A 24,155-nucleotide genomic window follows, 5' to 3' on the forward strand; every position below is an offset into this window, starting at 1 on the left:
ATGCTGCCACCGTCAGGGCAACACTGTGGACCACACTGCTGGCAGCCTGGGTCTCTAGCGCCACCCTGCTGTAAACTGGGAGGACTGCAGGAGTCAGGCCAGGAGATGGTGGCAGTTTATCAGTATATTCAGAAATGAGACTTTGGACAAAAGTGATAAACTGTCAGATAGACTATAAAATCTGTTTAATCACTTATTTTATCAACTGTGCTTTGTTATTTGTTTCTCTACAATTCTGCTGTAAAATATAACGGACATTAAAAGTGACAAAACACAAACACGTTTGTACAGTAGAATATTTTGAATGAACATTTCCGTGATATAAATATACTCAACTGCTATGTAATGCTGTCGTAACGTCCTGCTTCTGTTATCGAGCCCCACGAGTTCAGTGAAGGTCCAGTTCAACATTAGATCAACCTCTGCTCCGGATGAAAGATTGGACTGTTTAACTTGATCAGATCCAACAGCACCATTGTGTCCAGTTGCTTTCACCTCTGTCAGGTTTCTAGTTTTTATTGTCACGTGCACAAGTACAGTGGAATGCCTTTCTTGTTTGCTCGTTCCCAACAATGCGGTAATCAATATCAGTAGTACTATCATTTGTTTGTATAAAAAAGTAAAGTAGAACAAAAACCCACTGTTCCTGGGTAGCAGAAGGTTACGTTGACCCCCTCTCCCCTGTCCATGTGTAGCTGAGGAGCATTAAAGGCGCTGCTTGGTCAATCTGTTGTCTGCATTGGCCGTGCAGTATTTACGGTGATACAGCCTCTGCAGAAGTCAGGGCATTCATACTTATTGCACTTCGCAGAGCTGTTGTGAGGGAAGTTGTCAAGGAAGTGAGCTTGTGTTCAAACAGGACCTCCCGCCCCCACCTACTGTCAACCAATCAAGTTAATGCAGAGCTATATGAAGCCTAACGGAGCTATACGGACCCCTCCGCATCATTACATTGGGAGGTGCACAGTGATGTGGGTCAGAGCTCAATTTGGCTTCTGTTCAGTTTATTTTATTTTATTAATTTGACCATTTTAAAAAAGAAGCACACATAAAACTTAAAAAGCCATACATGCACTTGAGTAAAACCATGGAGGATGACACACAATAAAGTCTGGGACTTATTTCCATTGTGGTCCTGTTGAGACAAGATGGCTAGACAACATTGAACACAGTTAAACACAGTGTGGCATTGAGATAACAAAACATAAAAACAGAGAAGAAGAACATCTATCTCATCATTCCAGTTACATCATAGGGGTTATTCATATGGGCACAGAGGACATCAAACATATTTTTACTTTGTTTTTAAAGCTGCCCAGAGAGGACGTTGTTTTTATAGGCAGAGGCAACTCATTCCATTCTGAGGCTCCAGTATACAAGAAAGTACCTTTCCCAGCATTACTCCTGAACCTGTAGAAGCACACACCAGCAACACCTGATCTGGTGCTGTGATTATGTGCATCCCTAACACGGGGAAAGTAATCACTTAAATATCTGGGCGCAGGACCATAAATACACCTGCAAACCAAACCCAGTCTAATCTGGAACACCTCAGCCTCAACAGGCAGAACCATAAATACTCCTGTAAACCAAACCGAGTCTAATCTGGAACACCTCAGCCTCAACAGGCAGAACCATAAATACTCCTGTAAACCAAACCGAGTCTAATCTGGAACACCTCAGCCTCAACAGGCAGAACCATAAATACTCCTGTAAACCAAACCCAGTCTAATCTGGAACACCTCAGCCTCAACAGGCAGAACCATAAATACTCCTGTAAACCAAACCGAGTCTAATCTGGAACACCTCAGCCTCAACAGGCAGAACCATAAATACTCCTGTAAACCAAACCGAGTCTAATCTGGAACACCTCAGCCTCAACAGGCAGAACCATAAATACTCCTGTAAACCAAACCCAGTCTAATCTGGAACACCTCAGCCTCAACAGGCAGAACCATAAATACTCCTGTAAACCAAACCGAGTCTAATCTGGAACACCTCAGCCTCAACAGGCAGAACCATAAATACTCCTGTAAACCAAACCGAGTCTAATCTGGAACACCTCAGCCTCAACAGGCAGAACCATAAATACTCCTGTAAACCAACCCAGTCTAATCTGGAACACCTCAGCCTCAACAGGCAGAACCATAAATACTCCTGTAAACCAAACCGAGTCTAATCTGGAACACCTCAGCCTCAACAGGCAGAACCATAAATACTCCTGTAAACCAAACCGAGTCTAATCTGGAACACCTCAGCCTCAACAGGCAGAACCATAAATACTCCTGTAAACCAAACCGAGTCTAATCTGGAACACCTCAGCCTCAACAGGCAGAACCATAAATACTCCTGTAAACCAAACCGAGTCTAATCTGGAACACCTCAGCCTCAACAGGCAGAACCATAAATACTCCTGTAAACCAAACCGAGTCTAATCTGGAACACCTCAGCCTCAACAGGCAGGACCATAAATACTCCTGTAAACCAAACCGAGTCTAATCTGGAACACCTCAGCCTCAACAGGCAGAACCATAAATACTCCTGTAAACCAAACCGAGTCTAATCTGGAACACCTCAGCCTCAACAGGCAGAACCATAAATACTCCTGTAAACCAAACCGAGTCTAATCTGGAACACCTCAGCCTCAACAGGCAGAACCATAAATACTCCTGTAAACCAAACCGAGTCTAATCTGGAACACCTCAGCCTCAACAGGCAGAACCATAAATACTCCTGTAAACCAAACCGAGTCTAATCTGGAACACCTCAGCCTCAACAGGCAGAACCATAAATACTCCTGTAAACCAAACCCAGTCTAATCTGGAACACCTCAGCCTCAACAGGCAGAACCATAAATACTCCTGTAAACCAAACCGAGTCTAATCTGGAACACCTCAGCCTCAACAGGCAGAACCATAAATACTCCTGTAAACCAAACCGAGTCTAATCTGGAACACCTCAGCCTCAACAGGCAGAACCATAAATACTCCTGTAAACCAACCCAGTCTAATCTGGAACACCTCAGCCTCAACAGGCAGAACCATAAATACTCCTGTAAACCAAACCGAGTCTAATCTGGAACACCTCAGCCTCAACAGGCAGAACCATAAATACTCCTGTAAACCAAACCGAGTCTAATCTGGAACACCTCAGCCTCAACAGGCAGAACCATAAATACTCCTGTAAACCAAACCGAGTCTAATCTGGAACACCTCAGCCTCAACAGGCAGAACCATAAATACTCCTGTAAACCAAACCGAGTCTAATCTGGAACACCTCAGCCTCAACAGGCAGAACCATAAATACTCCTGTAAACCAAACCGAGTCTAATCTGGAACACCTCAGCCTCAACAGGCAGAACCATAAATACTCCTGTAAACCAAACCGAGTCTAATCTGGAACACCTCAGCCTCAACAGGCAGAACCATAAATACTCCTGTAAACCAAACCGAATCTAATCTGGAACACCTCAGCCTCAACAGGCAGCCAGTTTAGTTCCTGAAAGCAGCTCCTGCCTATGGGAGTATGTGGACTTCAATACTACCCTGATCAGCTTATTCTGGTCTATCTGGAGCTTCCCCTTCAAAAGCTTAGATAAGCCCCCAAACCAGGAAGTACTAGCGTAGTCAAAATTGCATTGTATGAGAGCAGTGGCTAGCACTTTCATAGAGTCCTTATCAACATGCCTCCAGATCCGCCGCAATTTCCATCACACCCTCTATATGGAACTTACTAACATTCTTTCGGATCAAGCATAAATGGGCTTTTAGTGCGTCTGAGATAATCACAGTCGTCAGACTAGTGAGTTCTTCTGATCAAGGTAAAGGTGTGGCTTTACATATTTATTTTATTACCACTAGATCAGCGCCATTCTATCTTTCTGTTCTCTTTCTTGTAATGACATAACAGAGATAACAGTTTCTTACATCATGTCTTTATCTAGATGTGGGGCTGCACGTGTCTTCATCTAGATGAGGACTTGTATAAAGTCCTCTCCCTGCTGCCCAGGTGACTGATTTGATTTGACACAGTGAGTTGTGAGACCTGTTAGTAAAGGAGAGAGGGACATTGTTGATGAAGATGCTGGGTCTGGGCTCTGTTGGATTGGTTCTGTTATCTCTGGCTGTCCAGAGTGGACATGGAGCCCAGGACAGGTGAGTCTGGGAGGGATACTGTAACTCTACTACGGTTAGTCTCCTATGAAGGATGACTTAACAAGTCAGACTAACAGGAATTGTATTAAAGATTCATACATCGGTAGCTGATTTACAACCAATTTATAACCACCAAACCAAGATGTATCGTTTGATGTGCATAGAGTATGTGTGTGTCAATGTACAGTGCTGTCTGGAGTAGAGAGGAGACCACTGAGAGGAATTACTACACCAGGTACCACAATATGTCAGAGGTGAGAGAGAATACACACACACACACACACACAAAGAATGACTGAGACCTCACTGTATAGAGACTCTGGTACCTCTCCCTATAGATTACAGCATGGATGGAGCAGATGAAGAGGGAGAACCCAGATGTTGTGTCCTCCATGGTCTACGGTCAAACCTATGAGAGGAGGAACATCACCTTACTGAAGGTTCTTCACCTCTCTCTCTCTCTCTCTCTGCATTCACTGTGGTCAGCATGCCTGGCCCTGGCTAGGTCAGTCTTACAGGGAAACCACTAAGTAGCTTTCATCACTAGTGTTCTTCTGCTTTGACTAGACCCAAGAGGCCAATGTCTGCAGCTCAATGGAGATCTCCTGTTGGTTGTTATGTTGCAGATTGGTCTGCGTTCTACTGGGAGGAAGAAGGCTATCTGGATGGACTGTGGGATCCATGCTAGAGAATGGATCACTCCCGCCTTCTGCCAGTACTTCGTTAAAGAGGTGTGGACGTGTTTAACTATTCTTGTGGGGATCAGAAGTAAACGAAACAAGAATAGTAAACAAACAAAAATGTTACCAACTGAGGACATGCTGTTGGTCCCCACGAGGTCATATGCTATTTCTAGGGGGTTTAGGGTTAACGTTAGAATTAGTGTTAGAATTAGGTTTAGGCGCCAGGGTTACTTTTTGGGTTAGGAGCTAGGGTTAGGTTTAAGGTAAGGTTTTTGGGTTAAGGTAAGAGTACGGGTTGCGAGTTAGGCAAAATAGGATTTTGAATAGGACTGAATTGTGTCCCCCCACAAGGTTAGCTGTACAAAACATTGTGTGTGTGTGTGTGTGTGTGTGTGTGTGTGTGTGTGTGTGTGTGTGTGTGTGTGCTATCATAGAGATGAAAGAGCATGAAGCAGTACTGGTGAGAATCTCCTCCTTTATTTCTACCAACAGATCCTGAGAACGTACAAAACCGACACCAAGGTGAATGAGATGATGAAAAATCTGGATTTCTACATCACACCAGTCCTAAACGTTGATGGCTACATCTACTCTTGGCATAACGAAAGCGTAAGTACTGATTAATGCTACTTCAGACCAGCTTTGACACATTCTGGGAAACTACTGCAAATATGACAAATTGTGTCTTTAATTGCGTCACATCTCTACCAGGTGTTATCCATACAGTACATAGTTCACAATAGACCTAGACATGCTGGTACAATATATGAGTAGACCTTACAAGTAACAAGAGCGCCATCTATTGGCTTGGATGACATATTGTAACAGAAATATTATTGATGACAGTATTATCATTCCAGTTAGTGACTAGTGGTTCTTATCTCTGTAGACTCGACTGTGGAGGAAGTCCAGATCTCCAGGAACAGGAGGCTGTACCTGCTATGGAACAGACCTCAATCGTAACTTCTACGCTAACTGGGGCAGTGAGTATGGTTCTTACTCAAAACCACACTAACTCATACACACCAGGGTTGGGGTCAATTCCATTTCAATTCCAATGAATTCAGATAGTACACTGAAATTCCAATTCTCAATGTTATTCAATGAGGAACATTTGGAATTTGATTTACTTCCTGAATTGACTGGAACTGAGATGGAATTGACCCCAACCCCAACACACACACATCCTAAATGTGTTTTCCTCTCCTGTCTGTGCAGTGGTTGGTGTCTCGACAGACTGCTGCAATCTGTTCTACTGCGGCACCAAGGCCCTCTCTGAGTCTGAGGCCTGGGCCGTCACAGACATGTTGGGGAAAATGAGGGAAGATATTATGGCTTTCCTCACCATCCACTCCTATGGCCAGCAGCTCCTGGTGCCCTACGGACATCCCAACACTTCAGCACCCAACCACGATGAGCTGGTACGCCCGCCCCTAAAAATAAGTTGTGTTGTAATAGACCAGTGTTTTAAAATGGGGATCAACAGGGGTGCACGTGTTTTCTGACCACATTAACCTGCAGTATGTCTCTGTGTTGCCAGATGGAGGTGGGTCTGGGAGCAGCCAAGGCTATAAAGGCTGTCCATGGGATGGACTACACTGTAGGCACCTCACCTGATATCCTGTGTAAGTAAGGCTGAGGGAAGACAACGAGTCACCAAACACTGAAGTGAGCAATGCCTGAAGTGAGCAATGCCTCCCATTTTATCAAGACCCACATCTATACTCGGACACATGGCAATCCAATGGGAAGAGACTATACAACTACTTGCCTATAAAACTCTCTCTCTCTGTCTCCAGATCCCTTCTCGGGTTCGTCTCAGGACTTTGCCAGGCTGATCGGCATCCCGTTGTCTTTCACCTTTGAGCTCAGGGACAAGGGCGAACACGGCTTCGAGCTCCCAGAGGACCAGATCCAGCCCACCTGTGAGGAGGCCTACGCCGGAGCACAACACATCATCACCTACACACACGACAAGGCCTTCTACAGCTATGCTGCCACCGTCAGGGCAACACTGTGGACCACACTGCTGGCAGCCTGGGTCTCTAGCGCCATCTTGCTGTAGACTGGGAGGATTGCAGGAGTCAGATGAGACACTTATTTTGTCAAGTGTGGTATGTTACTTGTGTCTTCAAAACTATACTGTAAAACTGTTAAATTATCATCTACTTCTTATGTTCCTTTTAATATTGACAAAACACATACAGGTTATTTGTAGTACAGTGTGCTTTGCATTAACATTTCATTGATATAAATACACTCAAACCGTAATGATTTGTTGTCATAACTTCCTTCCGTTAGATCCATGAGTTGTCCCCTCATAAGTCCAGCAACCGTTGCCATGTTTACCCAACCAAAGGTGCTGATCAACATTAGTTCAACCGTTACCATGTATACCCAACTGCCTGACTTGATTAGGTCCTACAAAGCAGTTCTAATGTATGTGTCTTCTATCCCTGTGTTTCGCCCCTCTCTTCTCTGTTTCTGGGTAGCTGCAGTGTTATGTGGTGTTGAACGGCTGGAAGCCCTGTTGTCTCAGGCAGGCCAGAGGCAGGAAGAGTTGGTCCTCTTGAGGAAACTGGTCCCACTGTGTCCATGTCCAACCTGGGACAGACAGACAGAGGCAAAAATATCTACATAAACTCAGATACAAATCATTAACTTGCCAGTGTAGTAAATAGTGCAGGCAATTCCTGGGAACCTAGGAGACTGGGATAGCCAGGTTTCTCACCTTCGTTTTTCTCTGGTTCGAGATTGACTGGCTCTGCTGGGTAGCTCCTGTCCACTTCTCCTTGCATGATGATGGTGATGTAGTGGTACTGCTCATCGAGGTTGATGGAGTTCACCACGGATGCGAACCTTACTTCTTTCAGGCGCACTCCTGCCTCTTCCATCACCTCCCTGTGAGCACATTCTTCCCATGTCTCTCTTCAAATGAAAAATACAACTATTGGTCAACTTTAATATGAAATTAATATCACACACTTGTTTACATTAAGAAATAATTAGCTACTCACCCAAATTCTAGATGACCGCCAGGTAGCTGATACGTTCCTTTGCCCATTGCACTTTTTCGCTTTCCTACGAGGACGCAGTTGGAGTGAGCTGAATCTGTGACAAGAACCCCTACTCCGACACCAGGGCGCTTGAGGGGTCTGCAGTTTTGTGTCATCTCGTCAAATCAGACCACGGTAATTCAGTTAGTAAAACTATAAGCAAATAGCTCTACTATAAACACATGCTATGGCATATGCTCTTCTATCGTTTCAGGCAACTTCACCAGGCACAGCTCCTCCTCCGCAACGAACGGAACGGAACGAGCCAGGTTGACACGTGAATATCACTTCCGGTACATTTTTTTAGTTGCTTATCAGGCAAAGTTATCTGGGTAGCTTAAAAATGTAGATACATTAAACAATGCAGATGGAAATATTTATAAGCAAACGTGTATGCTATGATTCCCTATCTATAACCGTCCCTTTATTGCCCTGATGTGATATTACATCAAAATGTTATTTTGGAAGTGTTAGGGCGAACACCACAACAGATAGTCCATAGTGTAGCCAGAGATAGTTTATTATAGTTATAGTAGTAGCCTACAACAGTGGACTGGACAAAAATGGAACCACAGATTGTTGGCTGTTTTTGCATCAGTCACATTTGTCAGAGCAAGCTACCCCATTTTAGGCGGCCGCCGGCTAACAGAAACTGCATAGCCTTGCCAACTATGTGAACAATGAAAGAGTCTCACATTCATTTTTTCTGAATTGATGGCAACATAAACACATCGCCTTATTAGGCTACACACAGTATACTAATACTGTTATGTATTTTGGTGTGGCAGATAATACTTGCTTGCTGTTCACTCGTTTTGACTAAAAGGGAAACGGTTTGTCAGAATTGACCAGAAGGGGATTTTCGTAGTAGGTTAGGAGAACTTACGCAGCAAGTTAGGATAATTATATAAATAATAAAATAAGAATTTGTTCTTAACTGACTTGCCTAGTTATAAAATAAAAAAATAAAAAATTAAATTAAAATAAGAATTAGGCTAAGGTTCTGAAAATGTTTAAGGTTAGCTAAAATCAGTGGTGTAAAGTACTTAAGTAAAATTACTTTAAAGTACTACTTAAGTAGTTTTTTTTGGTATCTGTACTTTACTATTTATGACAACTTTTACTTCACTACATTCCTAAAGAAAAGTATGTACTTTTTACTCCATACATTTTCCCTGACACCCAAAAGTACTCGTTACATTTTGAAGCAGGACAGAAATGGTCCAATTCACACACTTATCAAGAGAACATCCCTTGGTTTGTTTCTGAATGTCTGAGTGTTGGGAGTCTGCCCCTGGCTATCCGTAAATTTAAAAAAAACACGAACAATTGTGCCAACTAATTTGCTTAATATAAGACATTTGAAATGATTTACACTTTTACTTTTGATACTTTAGTACATTTCTGAAATTACATTTACTTTTGATACTTAAGTATATTTCAAACCAAATACTTTTTGACTTTTTCTCAAGTAGTATTTTACTGGGTGACTTTCACTTTAACTTGAGTAATTTCCTATTAAGGTATCTTTAATTTTACTCAATAATGAAAACTGCGTACATTTTCCACCACTGGCAAAAATGCAAAATAATTATCCACTTTTGTGGTCAATTTCACGTAAACTGTATCCCATCTAGCCGCAACCCTGTTCACTGCGCTCAAAGACTTTCTATCTGCTATTTTCCCACAATGTGTTAATTTCCCGCGCTTTTGTAATATTTTGTAATGACATCATCGAAATAACGAGAGAAACGCCCATTTAATTTTACAGGCGGGTGCGCCAAGAAATTTCACCAATCGCTTCGTGGTTGGATTTTCACTGTCCAATAAGAACAACACATATACCAAACACCTATCATCTACGTGTATCCCTATATATCTAACCAATCTACGAAGGGTAGCTTTGATAATAGAGGCCAATCAGAACCTGGGGTGTTTTGTGTCCGGTGCAAGGGGTCGCAACGTCTGCCGGCTTTCCTTTCCGCGGTCTCTCTTGGCTGAGCGTTTTCTGGATCTCACTGCAATGGCGGAGCAGCAGCAGCTCTACATCTTGCTGGGCAACCTGATGAGCCCTGACAACGACATCAGGAAACAGTCCGAGGTAAGCTCTCAAAATATACTGTCTAGGTCGATAGCACCGCGCTGAGGCTACTTTCTAGAGTTAGCCAATTTGCGATTAGCCCAGCCCACGTGTGAAGCCGAAGTGGACTACCGCTTAGCAGCTAACGTTAACTAGTTGGCTAAAAATGTAGCATGTGGAAATGGCACAATTCATTGATCCATGAAACTTCGTTAGTAAGCAAGTCATCAAGGCTTCGTCAACGATTTTTAAAAGGCCCTTCTCTAGCTATAACTAACGTTAGCTAACACTACAGTCGTGCTCATTTACAGTCGTGCTCAGCTAACGTTAGTTAGCTAGTTAGAGACACACATTGATATGCACATCACCACTTCGGTTACAGTAGCTACTAACGTTACTAGTTTAGCAAGCTATGTTTTAGGTAGTTAAATATTTTGGTTCCTCATCCGAAGACTTGAGCAATCGACCTCAGTAACGCTATCTAAAGCAACGTTAATCGACAACATAAAATTGTTAAGGGCCCCGGTCGGAAATGTAGCTAATGTTAGCTAGTTAGCCAGCTATGTTGCAATACATTTAGAGTCCGAAGCTACAAACTACTCTTAGTTATCTCGCTTACTCCCTATATTATGTCAGCTGGTGTGACTATGCATAACTTCAGTTATAAGATGGCTAGCAAACTAGTAAATTTTACAGTCGTTACGTCCGCTAAATAATCTACATGTATAAAAGATTAGTCTGTTCGGACCTGTGGGCTTTTTCTTTCAGGTGCGATGTGTCGCAACTAGGTCGGTATCTAACACGATAGCAAGCTATCTTGGTTAAATATACAGATCATATGAGCACGCCTGTATTAGCATGCGTGTAATCCACACATCTACCTGGTCAGCTGTGTCACTAGTTGGTCATCTTTATGGATAGCCTGGTCTCAGACTATCTGAAACTAGCTACCAGGATTAGCAGCTAACGTTAATGATCTTGTTTTCCCGCTGAGTAGACATACTTATCCGTGATCAAGCCGAGATTGGGATCCGTAGCGCATTGTTATGGACGGTCTCTTCATCAGGGCTCTGGATTTGAGTTTCACTTGAATCTTATCACACTCATCCCCCACTAGCGGTCAGCACTTTCCTTTATGAAAGACAATGAGTGTCTGCCGATGGTTAAGCTCATCGGAATCCTTTAGTCACACAGAGAACGTCATGGAGATCAGGATTATATCTACCAACCTACTGGACAGCAGGGATAGAATAAAACAAGTTTAGATTCAATGAGTCCATTTTAAATGTCGTTGGTCAATGCTATGGGCATTGTAATCTATTGCGAAGATACTCTGAGCTAGATGTAATCGCACTCATTAACCTAAAACTATATATAGCACCAATAAATCCAAACTGTCCTGTGGTGGGCTTATGTGCTCTTATTTGCTGACCCTGTCAAGATTCCGGATGCAGACATTAAAAGATTAGATGCCACCTATGAACCAGAACTAATTCAGTGTTTCCCCCAATAGTTTTTAATTTAATTTTTTAGCAGCAGTGACAGAGTTAGCAGGAATCTTGAAAAGTGGGTGTGGGGTGTGTCCTGGGGCATACATCCACATTGTTGGAGAGAGAATGTGCAGTGGCAGTCACAATTTAGCCCCCCCCCCCCCCCCAATGTCACCAAGCATCCAGCAACAGCCATAGTGTTAATAACCAGATGTCAGACAGCTGCCGCATTAGACAAACTAATGAGTAGCTTCTAGTTAAGATGACAACTCCTATTAGTCTAACTTTGCCCCAAGGGAGATTTTCATAACCTTGAATTTCAATCTAAGACCCCCACGCACCTCCGTTATCAGGGCAATGGCTTTCAGGAGAACACGTTAATGCTTCCTCTAACTGACGCATTCTCTCTCTTTGCAGGAAGCTTATGACACCATCCCCGGTCAGACAAAGATCACATTTTTGCTGCAGGCCATCCGAGATGCAGCCTGCGCAGAAGAGGTTTGTTACATTTTAGTCATTTAGTAGACTCTTAACCAAAGCTACTTACAGGAGCAATTGGGGTCAAGTGCCTTGCTAGAGGGCACATCGGCAGATTTTTCTCCTTGTTGGCTCAGAGTTACCTTTCGGTTACTGGCCCAACTGCTAGGCTACCTGCTGCCCATGGTTGACTCTTAAAGATGAACAATGTCTCTGAGGGGGAGAATGAGCTCATGTAAACAAGTCTTGGAAGAACATTTAGTCACAAGACAAAGCCGTGTCACAGTACTTCTGTAGCCAAATTCTTATTGTGTAAAACCGTTGTCGTGCAGCATCCAGTCTATCCTAGGAATCCTGTAGTCATTTCATCTTCCGGAAGTAGTCCTTTTGCATTGCATCAGCTCAAATACCCTGTTTTTATGCTTACCAACCTGCACAGTAATAGTGTAATAACTCATACATGGCCATTGTCACGTCACTTTGGTCATGCTGCCCTGCTCAGACGTTGCTGACAAATGCCAGATCTTACAACGCCTGGATAAGTATTTTACCTCGGATAACCCCACATAAGTTACAGCAATCTGGTGCCTGACAGCATAGATGTGGCACGTAACCATTGGTCGACGCATGCAGCGTCTGAGCAAGGGAACATGACCAGTGTGACGGTCGTGTCAGTGAGTCGTCCTCTTGACATTTATTCAGATGAGGGTGTGATTGCTGAGCAGCATCTGTTATATTGCGCGCTACTTTTGACGATGGGCCCTGGTTAAAAGTAGTGCACTGGATGGGCTAGGCGGCCTGACCCTCCATGCCCCTCTCTCGCGTGACAGTATTTATAGAGCGGGGGAGCAGGACAGGGAACTCGACCGGGAACAGCATAATTCTGCTGCCTACTTGACATGTTTAGATCTTTGTTTCAGAGAGCTAGGCTTTGCTCAGGGGGGTGTCATGTATGTTGAGACAAGTTGTTTTGCTTTTCCAATTGTCCCTTTCGGATATCTACATGCTGGGTTAAGGACTGGATGCCAAGGAAGACTTATGGCACACCTTTGACCGAATGAAACGGTGGACTTTAATCGTGTTAAACTTTGATCAAATGGAGGCATTGACCTCTGGTGTAACCATGAAATGTGTCCCCCACCCCCCCAGGTCAAGACGATGGCGGCGGTGCTGCTGCGTCGGCTGCTGTCGTCCTCCTTCGAGGAGATCTACCCCGGCCTGACGGTGGACATGCAGACGGCCATCAAGACAGAGCTGGTCACCAGCATCCAGACAGAGGCCTCGCCCAACATTCGCAAGAAGGTCGCCGACATCGCTGCAGAGCTCTGCCGCAACCTCCTAGGTTGGTTAGGGGACAGCTGAGGGGGATCTGCAGTTGACCTCTTGGTCCATGCATAACCGTGGTGGTTTTGACTGTGTCACCTTGTGGAGTGATACGGACAGGCTCCTTCAGCTCAGTCTGGTATTCTACATTCTCTTATGACTGTGTCACCTTGTGGAGTGATACGGACAGGCTCCTTCAGCTCAGTCTGGTATTCTACATTCTCTTGTCTTTACATGGTTCCTCTAGATGATGATGGAAACAACCAGTGGCCAGAGCTGCTCAAGTTCCTGTTTGACTCGGTCAACTCTGACAACGTTGGCCTGAGAGAGGCCGCCCTGCATATCTTCTGGTGAGAAACCCAACCCAATACCCCCCCCTAAGACTTTATGATTTATTCTGAAAACAAAGTATTAATGACTACTTGTTGATCTGTGTTCTTGTACGATGACGTGAGTATAGCCTAAGCTTTGCGTATGCAGCCTTTGGCATAACTCCCACTATGCTCTGGTCTTTCTCTGTAGGAACTTCCCAGGTATCTTTGGCAACCAGCAGCAGCACTACATGGAGGTGATCAAGAGGATGCTGGTCCAGTGTATGCAGGACCAGGAGAACCCGCAGGTGAGTGCCATGCAGGGTTAACACTCCACACCTCCATTTGAATAGAAAATGCTAACTCTGCAGACATGTTTTCAGCTTTCAATGTCATTCTAGCTCCTGGAAGGATAACTCAAGTCTTGTATAAACTATTGTCACCCGAACTGGTAGTGTCATTGTCTCCCTTATTCCCCCCTGTAGATCCGTACCCTAGCTGCCCGTGCTGCAGCCTCCTTCGTCTTGTCCAACGAGGGCAACGCTGCCCTGCTGAAGCACTTCTCTGACCTGCTGCCAGGCATCTTGCAGGTGAGACAGGCCCCCACGTCTGCTCTGGGGAACTTGGCTTCTTCCAGTCAAATCCCAGATGTACCCTTACATGTTGTCTGTTAGCGGTTTTAATAATGGATCCTTCTCAGATGAATCTCTAGATGTGAGGTGCTCTTTTATTGTAATGTAACTTTACCCGTTCCGCTGGTGTAACGATCCCTCTCGGTCTCTGGTAAGGCGGTGAATGAGTCGTGTTACCAGGGAGATGACTCTGTGCTGAAGTCTCTGGTTGAGATCGCTGACACGGCCCCCAAGTACCTGCGACCCAACCTGGAGGCCACGCTGCAGCTCAGCCTGAAGCTGTGTGCTGACACCACCCTGACCAACATGCAGAGGCAGCTGGCCCTGGAGGTTATCGTCACGCTGTCCGAGACTGCCGCCGCTATGCTGAGGAAACACACCGCCATCGTGGCATCCAGCGGTGAGTGCTGGTCACACCGCCCTGTCTCATCACCCCAGTCTGCTGTCTGAGGTGTACTGATTCACTCAGATGTGTTTTTGTAAGGGATGGCAGGAAGTACATTTTCTCTCATGCCAGTGGAGATGCAGTCCGTCTGTTCTCTTCAGAGGTAAACTGGGTGCAGCTAAAGGAAATGTTGTTTTGGGAAGTGTCTAAATCAACTCACTGCCGTGTGCTGTAGCACTTCAAAGTGCTATTTCAGTCTGACTCCTTTTGACTGCAGGCTAAAAATGCAACTGAATAGCTGTTTGAACAGTTTCTCATTTGAGGAATGTTTCAGCAGCGGAAGCTAGCATTTAGTTTGGAGGTTTGTGTCACTATTGGGTCGTTTAGTCCAAATGTAGGAAAGTATTTGTAGTTTGTTGACTAAGTGTTCACCATTGTTTGTCCTCAGAAGTGGTCACAGTAAAGTCAGTGATGTATTGGTGTGGTGGTTGTCTGTGCAGTTCCCCAGATGCTGGCTATGATGGTGGATCTGGAGGAGGACGAGGAGTGGTCTATGGCTGATGAGCTGGAGGACGATGACTTTGACAGGTACATCCTAGCTACTACAGAAATGTAATGAATAGAACGGCCGTCCCCATTCAAGTCAATGGTGGGTGGTCTGCTCATAGAGGAGCTAAGCAGGAAGTGTACCATCAATCTGTGCTGTGCTGTGGTTTGGTTCAACTCAACTGACATTGCAACAAATGCATACCATTGCATGAGCCACATCAATTAGAATAATTTGAATAAACATTCTACATTACCATGGGAATGATTGCATCACAATACCAGGCAGCCATTGCGAATGTACCATATGTTTACCAGTCAAATTTATAGGGTTAATTTCCAAGCCTGTTCTATTCATTCCATTTCTATGCCAGCTACATCACATGCACACAATCTTCAACTGGTACAGCCTAAACCTGTATTTCCTGCACTGCTGATGAAGCATACTGCAAGAATTTACCCCAGCAAAAATGGTTATAGCGTGTACAAAAGGTTCAAAGGTGATTGGTTGAAGGTATAATCTGTCCATGGTAATGTAGGATGGGGTTGTTAACTTGTATTTTTGCGTGGGTTTCACAGCAATGCAGTTGCAGGAGAGAGCGCTCTGGACAGAATGGCCTGTGGGCTGGGAGGAAAGATGGTGCTGCCCATGATCAAACAGCACATCATGACTATGTTGCAGAACCGTACGTCTTATCTTTGGTTTCAAACACTTCTACTACATCTCATCCTGAACCACTCTCTTGGACATGGCCTCGATCATGGACCATAGGGTGGCAGGTATGACCCAGCTGTGATGTTACCTAGCAACATGTCAGTAACTGTATGTTTGTGTGTCAGCTGACTGGAAGTACCGCCACGCCGGCCTCATGGCGCTGTCGGCCATCGGGGAGGGCTGCCACCAACAGATGGAGGCCATCCTCAACGAGATCGTCAGCTTCCTGCTACTGTTCTGTCAGGACCCTGTGAGTTTATTCAACCAATCAAATGCCTTCATATATAATATATGTGCCATCTAGCAGACGCTTTGATCCAAAGCGACTTAGTCATGCGTGCGTACCTTAAGTATGGGTGTTCGCAGGACTCAAACCCACTATCATGGTGTTGCAGGAAAACCCCTGCTGTACCAACTGGGCTACAGTCTGTAAAGACCTTTTACATCAGCAGTTGTCACAATGTACTTTTTAATTCGGTTTAATCTGTTTCACGTTGAAGTTGTGTTTTCTCCCTGATGTGATTTGTTGACCCTTTGTCTCTGTTTCCAGCACCCCAGAGTCCGTTATGCTGCATGCAACGCCATCGGGCAGATGGCCACTGATTTCGCCCCCACCTTCCAAAAGAAATTCCACGATAAGGTATAAGGGATTTTTCCATGTGGTTTGTTGAACTGGATTTTGAGGACGCATTGTTTTACATTGGCAGTTTTACCACCTCTTGTAAAGAGTCAAACAGGGTCTTAGGCCTGCACAGCTTATCAAGCTCATCACTGATTTATATTCATGTCAGCTGACCTTTGACCCTGTGCCCTCTCCCACCAGGTGATCTCTGCCCTACTGCAGACCATGGAGGACCAGACCAACCCCCGTGTCCAGGCCCACGCTGCCGCGGCCCTAATCAACTTCACTGAGGACTGTCCCAAGTCCCTCCTGATCCCCTATCTGGACAGCTTGGTCCAGCACCTACATGTCATCATGGTGGCCAAACTACAGGAGGTATGTCTGTCAGTCAATGTGTGCTGTTTCTCTGTCTTAGTGTGTGTATTAAAAACATTTCAACCCACAGGGTATTTCTCTGCAACAGTCCTCTATGGTTTAGCAGTAAGACCTTTTGGGAGATTAAAGGTCTGTTCTCCACCACGGGTTTCTCTCGCTGTAGGAATCTGTTACTTCATGTCAGACTACATTTACAATCTATTTATTTGATGTAATCGAAGGAGTTTCAGCTTTGAGTGTTACCAATCTGTTTAGAGAAAAAATGCCAGTCTTTGTTGATTTCAAACATTATCCGTCTAATCTGTTTTGCAGCACAAACCCTTATCAGACGCACGTCTTTGTTAATGGGCCTTGGTAGGTCATGATCAATGACCATGTTAACTTGTGGATGCTAATGAAGCCCTCTGTCCACCGTCCCAGCTGATCCAGAAGGGTACCAAGCTGGTTCTGGAGCAGGTGGTGACGTCCATAGCGTCTGTGGCGGACACGGCCGAGGAGAAGTTTGTTCCCTACTACGACCTGTTCATGCCCTCCCTCAAACATATCGTGGAGAACGCTGTGCAGAAGGAGCTGAGGCTGCTCCGAGGGAAGACCATCGAGTGTATCAGCCTCATCGGCCTGGCTGTCGGCAAGGACAAGGTACACACTGCTTTGTCTACCAGGTGTTCAGTACATGTTCCTTATGCGAGGATTTGTCACACACCAAGATTTGCATACATGCTCAATGCCCGTACTTTAAGTGTTATTTCCTCTCCATCCATTTTGTATTTGTCTGTTTGGTGAAACGTTGACTGATTGCCCTTCTGTCTCAGTTCATGCCTGATGCGTCAGCTGTGATGCAGCTGCTGCTGAAGACCCAGACCGACTTCAATGACCTGGAGGATGACGACCCACAGGTATGTTTACAGATGTGTTGTCTAGAATGGATATGATTATCCATCAGAACGGGGGACTGTTGTCTGCTCTAATTGTTGCATTTCTATCTGCATTGTTTTGGGAACTGAACTGCTGGGTTATGTAGAGAACACTGTAGTGCAACTGAAATCGCAAATCTGTTATTGGACACGGTCTGGTAGTGCCTCCCCATTGTTCCTGTTGACTTTTTTTACTCTTTATTTAGTAAATATTGTCTTAAATCCCCAAAAAGTCAGTTTAGTTGGTGCGCTTGACTCGATAATTTACCTGTTTCCCTCATTCAAAATCCATACAAAGGAATCCCAAAAGTTACCATAAACTTCGTCCAAGTCAAACAATGTTCCTAATCAATCCTCAGGTACCCTAATATGTAAATAAACAATCAAATTAAAGACTGAGAATAGTATGTTCATTACCGGAGATGAATAACGAAGTGCGCACCACAATACTACAGTCCAAATGAGAGAACAAGCCTGAAACTCTTTCTAAAGACAGACATCTAGTGGAAGCCCTAGGAACTGCAATCTGGGAGGTGTTCCTTTGATTTTCCCATAAACAAGCATTTGAATGGGCAGACACCAACAAAACATAATCTGGATGGCTTCTCCTTGGTTTTTCAGCTGCCATATCAGTTCTCTTATACTCAGACATTATTTTAACAGTTTTTAAACTTCAGAGTTTATGCAATACTACCAATTATATGCATATCCCAGCTTCTGGGTCTGAACAACAAGCAATTTACTTTGGGCACGTCAACCACCCGAATACTGCCCCCGACCCTCAAGAAGTTAACTGTTTTGTTGGTTAAGGGCTTGTAGGTAAGGTTACCTGTTGTATTTGACGCATGTGACAAATAAAATGTTATTTCAAACAGTTTTCTCCATACTGAACGAACCCCTGGTTGTCTGTTCCCTCAGATCTCCTACATGATCTCAGCCTGGGCCAGGATGTGTAAGATCCTGGGGAAAGAGTTCCAGCAGTACCTACCTGTGGTCATGGGGCCCCTAATGAAGACTGCCTCTATCAAGCCAGAGGTGGCCCTCCTGGACAGTAAGTTCTATGCTGGTTGAATGTTGGGATTGATTTTGGTATCCACAGTAGACTCCTATAGAACATTGCAGGGTTCCCATAGTCACTATAGAATCTCAATTATTGAAGTCAAAACCTGATGGAAATGCAATTCAACTGGCTTGCTATGCTTGTGTGAAGGGTAGTGTCCTGTGGCTAACTAAGCCTTTTCTCCTGGCTTCCCTCCCCAGCCCAGGACATGGAGAACATGTCGGAGGATGACGGATGGGAGTTTGTGAACCTGGGAGACCAGCAGAGCTTTGGCATCAAGACAGCCGGGCTGGAAGAGAAGGCCACCGCCTGCCAGATGCTGGTGAGACTAGGCGAGGGGCAGTGCTGCTCACACACCAATAGAACTTCATTTAAACATGGCTGCCGTATTGCTTTAGATTTGGAGTCGTTTCCAGTTTAGGGATTAGATGAATTTCCTTTTTCATCCTGGACATTACCCAAACTCTGCTTTCAGGCTAACCCTGTCTCCTTCCCAAGACCAAGAAAAAGCTGTCTTGTATTTGAATAAACTCAGCAGGTCTTCTTTCTAAAAGCCTGTCTCTGTGTTCTCCAGGTGTGCTATGCCAAAGAGTTGAAGGAAGGGTTTGTGGAGTACACAGAACAGGTGGTCAAGCTGATGGTTCCTCTGCTCAAGTTCTACTTCCACGATGATATCCTTTTAATGGGAGCGCTCACTACGTGTTGAACGTCATGTTTATTGAAGACTGTTGTTGGCTGGGCTGTCTGGCAGGTCTCTGAATAAGACTGTTGTCATCCACTGTGGTTGGTCCTTGACTGTCCTGTCTGTACGTGTGCGGGTGGCAGCAGCGGAGTCCATGCCCCTGCTGCTGGAGTGTGCGCGGGTACGAGGCCCAGACTACCTCACACAGATGTGGCACTTCATGTGCGACGCCCTCATCAAGGCCATTGGCACAGAGCCAGACTCGGATGTCCTATCAGAAATCATGCATTCGTTTGCCAAGGTAACCAACCCCCCCATCCCAGGGTAGCCTAGTGGTTAGAGCGTTGGACTAGTAACTGGAAGGTTGCAAGTTCAAACCCCCGAGCTGACAAGGAACAAATCTGTCGTTCTGCCCCTGAACAGGCAGTTAACCCACTGTTCCTAGGCCGTCATTGAAAATAAGAATTTGTTCTTAACTGACTTGCCTGGTTAAATAAAGGTAAAATAAAAAATAAAATAAAAAATATGCTTGGATTATATTGTCTGTAGCATTTCCACACAAATTAATCTTAGGAATTTAAGTTGTAATTCATTTATGATGTGGAAAAATGCTGACTGTGGTTGCCCTCCAGTGTATTGAGTTAATGGGAGAGGGCTGCCTGAACAACGAGCACTTTGAAGAGCTGGGAGGGATCCTGAAGGGGAAGCTGGAGGAACACTTTAAGAACCAGGAGCTGAGACAGGCCAAACGACAGGATGAGGACTACGACGAGGGCATGGAGGAAACGTTACAAGACGAGGTGAGCGTTCCTCACGGCGGACCTTCTGGGCATTTTAATAACTTGTTAGATGCAAGGTAATCTGGCTTGATGTTAAATGTTCAAGTTTACAGCAATAGTGACTGCACTGATGTGAGCCATGTCAAGTTTGTACTGTCCAATAGCAGTGTTTGTGTTCACACCTGCTTTTTCTAAGTGTTTATTCAGCTCTAGAATGAATCAACATATTTACACCTTGTCTTGCATGGTGCGTTTCTGCATGAACCAACTGTTCTGTTCCCATTTCCCTGGCAGTGTTTCCTACCATGTGATTGTTGTGTTCTCTGCAGGATGAAAACGATGTGTACATACTGACCAAAGTGTCAGACATTTTGCACTCTGTGTTCAGCAGCTACAAGGAACAAGTGCTGCCGTGGTTTGAGCAGCTTCTACAGCTCATCGTACAGCTCGTGGTGAGGATGGTTCCATCACTCACTCCAACGGACAGACATTAACATGGTCCTTGGTCATGTTCATTAGGGCACACCGTAACAAAACCTAGTGGGAAACTAGCATTTCTAGTCTTCACTGTTTGTCAGTTTTCTTCTATTTGGTGCCTAATGAACATGTCCATGTATGTGGGGTCACATTGGTGTGCCACACCATGTAGGATTTAATCAACAGAAGCTTGGTGCTGTTACAGGGCTGACCTTTGACCTCTTGATGTTGTCTCCAGTGTCCTAGCAGGCCGTGGGCAGACAGGCAGTGGGGTCTGTGCATCTTTGACGACGTGGTTGAGCACTGCAGCCCCTCTTCCTTTAAATATGCGGAACTCTTCCTGCGGGCCATGGCCCTGTCGCTGTGTGACACCAGCCCCGAAGTGAGACAAGCTGCAGCCTACGGCGTAGGAGTCATGGCTCAGTACGGAGGAGAGAACTACCGACCCTTCTGCACCGGTACCTGACACACAGGGTCTTGTTATCTATCCAGCTAGTGCCTTCAAAGTATTCACACCCCTTGACTTGTTACACTTTTAGTTACAAGGTGGGATTGAAGTTGATGGCACTTTTTTTTACACAACAAAATTTGGGAATAAGTGGAGTTGACTACTTTCTGAAGGCACTCTGTATTTATCTAGGAATATGTATCTAACTTGATTACATTGAACCTGGTCAGTGGGCAAGTCATGATTTAGACTTGCTCACTTGGCTACAGCCCACTATGGATAGCCTGCTTGTTGCACTGTTGACATGCATCCCTTGACATTTATGTCTCTGCCCTCTCCTGACTGGTTATCCTCTCCTCCAGAGGCACTGCCCACGCTGTTGGGTGTGATCCAGTCTCCAGACTCCAAGGTCAAGGAGAACGTCAACGCCACAGAGAACTGCATATCAGCCGTGGGCAAGGTCATGAGATTCAGGCCTGAGTGTGCCAATGTCAACGAGATCCTTCCCCATTGGCTCTCCTGGCTGCCACTCAACGAAGACAAGGAGGAAGCTGTGCACACCTTTGACTTCCTTTGTGACCTTATCGAAAGGTGGGGGACTGACTTTAATATTACTGATTTGGTTTGTGTTCATGCCAATAAGACATTTTATTTAGTGTTCTGTTGCTTAGCTTTTAGACGTTTTACATGGTCGCCTAATGAACATGACCCAAGTGTTGCAGCTGATATGTCTATGGTATGTTCTCTTTGTTTATGCATTTTTCTTCCAACAGCAACAATCCTATTGTCCTCGGACCAGACAATGCAAATCTTCCCAAGATATTCCAGATCATCGCTGAAGGAGTCGCCAACGAGTCGGTCAAGAGTGAGGATGCATGCAGCAAGAGATTGGCAAATGTCATCCGCCAAGTACAGGTGAGGGAATGCTCTACTTGCCGGAGTTACTTTGTTCAATCTAGGAACTTTTAACAAGCTTTGAGGAATTCTGAAAATTGGTGTAAACCAAACCGAGGTTAATTTGAAACACCTTGTCAGTGTCCCACATTGAAATGTCCTAGGTCTAGTAGTCAGTCAGCAGTTTCTTCATCTAAAAGCTTGTCCCCTCCCCAGGGTTCTGGAGGACTGTGGACCCAGTGTGTCACAATGCTGAACGAGACTCAACAGAAGGCCATCCAGGACCTCCTCAACACTGCTTGAGAAGCCTTATCCCCTTCCTTTGTTGGAAAACAACAAGACCATGTTTAAACATCTAGCTCCTGGATCTCCTCCTTCCTAGATCACCACCTCCCTCCCTAGATCACCACCTCCCTCCCATCTCCTTTTCCATCTCTGATCTGTAGCGTGTGTGTGGACTTCACTGCAGCCTCCTGCTGCCCCCCTCCCTATCCAGTCAGTCTCCCCTGCACTCGACTAACTGTAGGGACCAGGTTGATTTGTCTGAGTGACTGTCAATAAGACCCTGCCCCCTCCAGAGGATGACCCCTCCCCTTTAAGTCACTAATGTGTTATCGCCCACTGGAGTGGTCTATACCCTCTTCCTGAATCCTGACGGTTGGAGCGTTGTTGGCCTCACCTCCACAAAGGGAAAACAAATGAACACAAGTATTAATTCAGTTTCTTCTCCATCCTGTTAAACTGTTCAGAATCATCTGGTCTTTTGATGAAATTGACTTAACCCTTTCCACCACAAGTTTAACTGGTGTAGTTGTGCTCTGTGGAACCATGTGAAAATGTCATGTTTACCCAGCTGTAATAAACTCCTAGAAGTATCAGACTTGGTAGGACCCAGCTGCTGTATGAGGAGTGTTGACTAGAGGACTGGGGAATGGAACAAGGAAGTGTGTACATGTCATGGGGTGACCACTTCCTGCCTCTGAATTTTGTTTTTTTGTTTAGGCTTTTTTTGTTTCTCTTTCTGACGGAGCCGCACGGTGGCACCTGGAGGAAACGGCCTCTGTATGCTGTTGGCTCACTGATCTGAATCTGTCTATTCTCAAGACTAACAGCATGTGTCAGTGGCTAACTCAAGCTCTCCTTTAATAAATGAGTGAGGAAATCATGATTGTCTGTCTAGGAGATTTAAAACAAACCCTTTATAGGTGTTATTTTCCTTTCCCTGAAACCCTGTATAAATGTAGGTTTGTTTTTCATGAAGGTTTACACCAATTGAATGAAGTTGGTTTAGGATTAAGTGTCTTAGCCACAATGTGCTGGGTTATAGACATGTAGACGCATGGAATAGACTTAATGTGTGCATCCATCCTCCGCTAACATTTGGTTTAGAACCTTAGCACCCCTGCAGATATTTGGTGGATGTCAACAATAAATTTCAGATTGGCAGAATTCGTCATAATGCATTAATGTAATGCATGGGTTGTCACTTTCACTGCAATGTAGGTTTATTATACATTATTGAAATAAGGAAAGTTGATTTTACCCTGAACAAAAAATAAACCACATGCAACAGTTTTTTACGGAGTTCAGTTCCTATTAGTCAATTGAAATAAATTGGGCCCTAATCTGGATTTCACACGACTGGGAATATAGATATGTGTCTAGTCAGATACATTTTAAAAAGGTATCTGAGGTATGTGCGTGGATCAGAATACCAGTCCGTATCTGGTGTGACCACTTGTCTCATGCTGCACGACACCGCTCCTTGGTGTGGAATGATGTCTCACTTCAATGGCTGTGCGAAGTTTCTGGCTATTGGCGCGAACTGGAACACGCTGTCGTACACATCGATCCAGAGCATCTGAAACATGTTCAATGGGTGATATGTCTGAGTATGCATGCCATGGCAGAACTGACACTCAGCTTCCAGGAGTTGCTTCCAGATCCTTGAAACATGGGGTAGTGCGATATCATGCTGAAACATTAGGTGTTGGCAATGGGCCTCATCACATATAGTTTTGCTTTCAAATTACCATCGATTTAAATGCATTT

General features: G+C 44.8%; 4 protein-coding genes across 6 annotated transcripts in view; 3 read left to right on the top strand and 1 right to left on the bottom strand.

Moving 5' to 3' along the window:
• The window catches only part of LOC139414062 (carboxypeptidase O-like), a 2,492-nt gene extending 2,418 nt beyond the window's left edge, over positions 1 to 74 (top strand). Inside the window, exon 9 of the mRNA XM_071161944.1 lies at positions 1 to 74. This exon is cut by the window's left edge and continues 192 nt beyond it. Within this exon, the coding sequence (XP_071018045.1) occupies positions 1 to 74 (74 nt within the window).
• A 3,956-nt stretch (positions 75 to 4,030) lies between these two features.
• LOC139412811 (carboxypeptidase O-like) lies at positions 4,031 to 7,105 on the top strand. Its single transcript, XM_071159538.1, has 9 exons — positions 4,031 to 4,154; positions 4,342 to 4,408; positions 4,493 to 4,594; positions 4,781 to 4,885; positions 5,330 to 5,446; positions 5,727 to 5,820; positions 6,056 to 6,258; positions 6,378 to 6,462; positions 6,637 to 7,105. Exons 1-9 carry the CDS (start codon positions 4,075 to 4,077, stop codon positions 6,900 to 6,902), a joined length of 1,119 nt encoding a protein of 372 aa, XP_071015639.1. The 5' UTR covers positions 4,031 to 4,074; the 3' UTR covers positions 6,903 to 7,105.
• Positions 5,510 to 11,036, bottom strand: LOC139412809 (nucleotide triphosphate diphosphatase NUDT15-like). 3 transcript variants are annotated; one of them, XM_071159535.1, is made up of 4 exons: positions 10,977 to 11,036; positions 7,855 to 8,009; positions 7,569 to 7,765; positions 5,510 to 7,441 (listed from the first exon to the last, which is right to left on the bottom strand). In XM_071159535.1, exons 2-4 carry the CDS (start codon positions 8,007 to 8,009, stop codon positions 7,338 to 7,340), a joined length of 456 nt encoding a protein of 151 aa, XP_071015636.1. In that variant the 5' UTR covers positions 10,977 to 11,036; the 3' UTR covers positions 5,510 to 7,337. The 3 variants fall into 3 exon arrangements, with proteins under 3 accessions (XP_071015636.1, XP_071015637.1, XP_071015635.1); XM_071159536.1 differs by lacking the exon at positions 10,977 to 11,036 and adding an exon at positions 9,821 to 9,847; XM_071159534.1 differs by lacking the exon at positions 10,977 to 11,036 and having other exon boundaries at positions 7,855 to 8,294.
• LOC139412808 (importin-5-like) lies at positions 9,814 to 23,678 on the top strand. Its single transcript, XM_071159533.1, has 24 exons — positions 9,814 to 9,994; positions 11,881 to 11,961; positions 13,090 to 13,282; positions 13,511 to 13,613; positions 13,786 to 13,882; positions 14,060 to 14,164; positions 14,363 to 14,606; positions 15,092 to 15,179; positions 15,717 to 15,823; positions 15,978 to 16,102; positions 16,403 to 16,492; positions 16,676 to 16,849; positions 17,270 to 17,488; positions 17,662 to 17,745; positions 18,682 to 18,814; positions 19,024 to 19,145; positions 19,398 to 19,494; positions 19,634 to 19,806; positions 20,138 to 20,305; positions 20,614 to 20,736; positions 21,000 to 21,219; positions 21,572 to 21,800; positions 21,983 to 22,124; positions 22,320 to 23,678. Exons 1-24 carry the CDS (start codon positions 9,917 to 9,919, stop codon positions 22,404 to 22,406), a joined length of 3,282 nt encoding a protein of 1,093 aa, XP_071015634.1. The 5' UTR covers positions 9,814 to 9,916; the 3' UTR covers positions 22,407 to 23,678.
• Positions 23,679 to 24,155: the final 477 nt, after the last annotated feature.

This window comes from Oncorhynchus clarkii, chromosome 7 (assembly GCF_045791955.1).
Source record: "Oncorhynchus clarkii lewisi isolate Uvic-CL-2024 chromosome 7, UVic_Ocla_1.0, whole genome shotgun sequence".
NCBI classification, from domain to species: domain Eukaryota; kingdom Metazoa; phylum Chordata; class Actinopteri; order Salmoniformes; family Salmonidae; genus Oncorhynchus; species Oncorhynchus clarkii.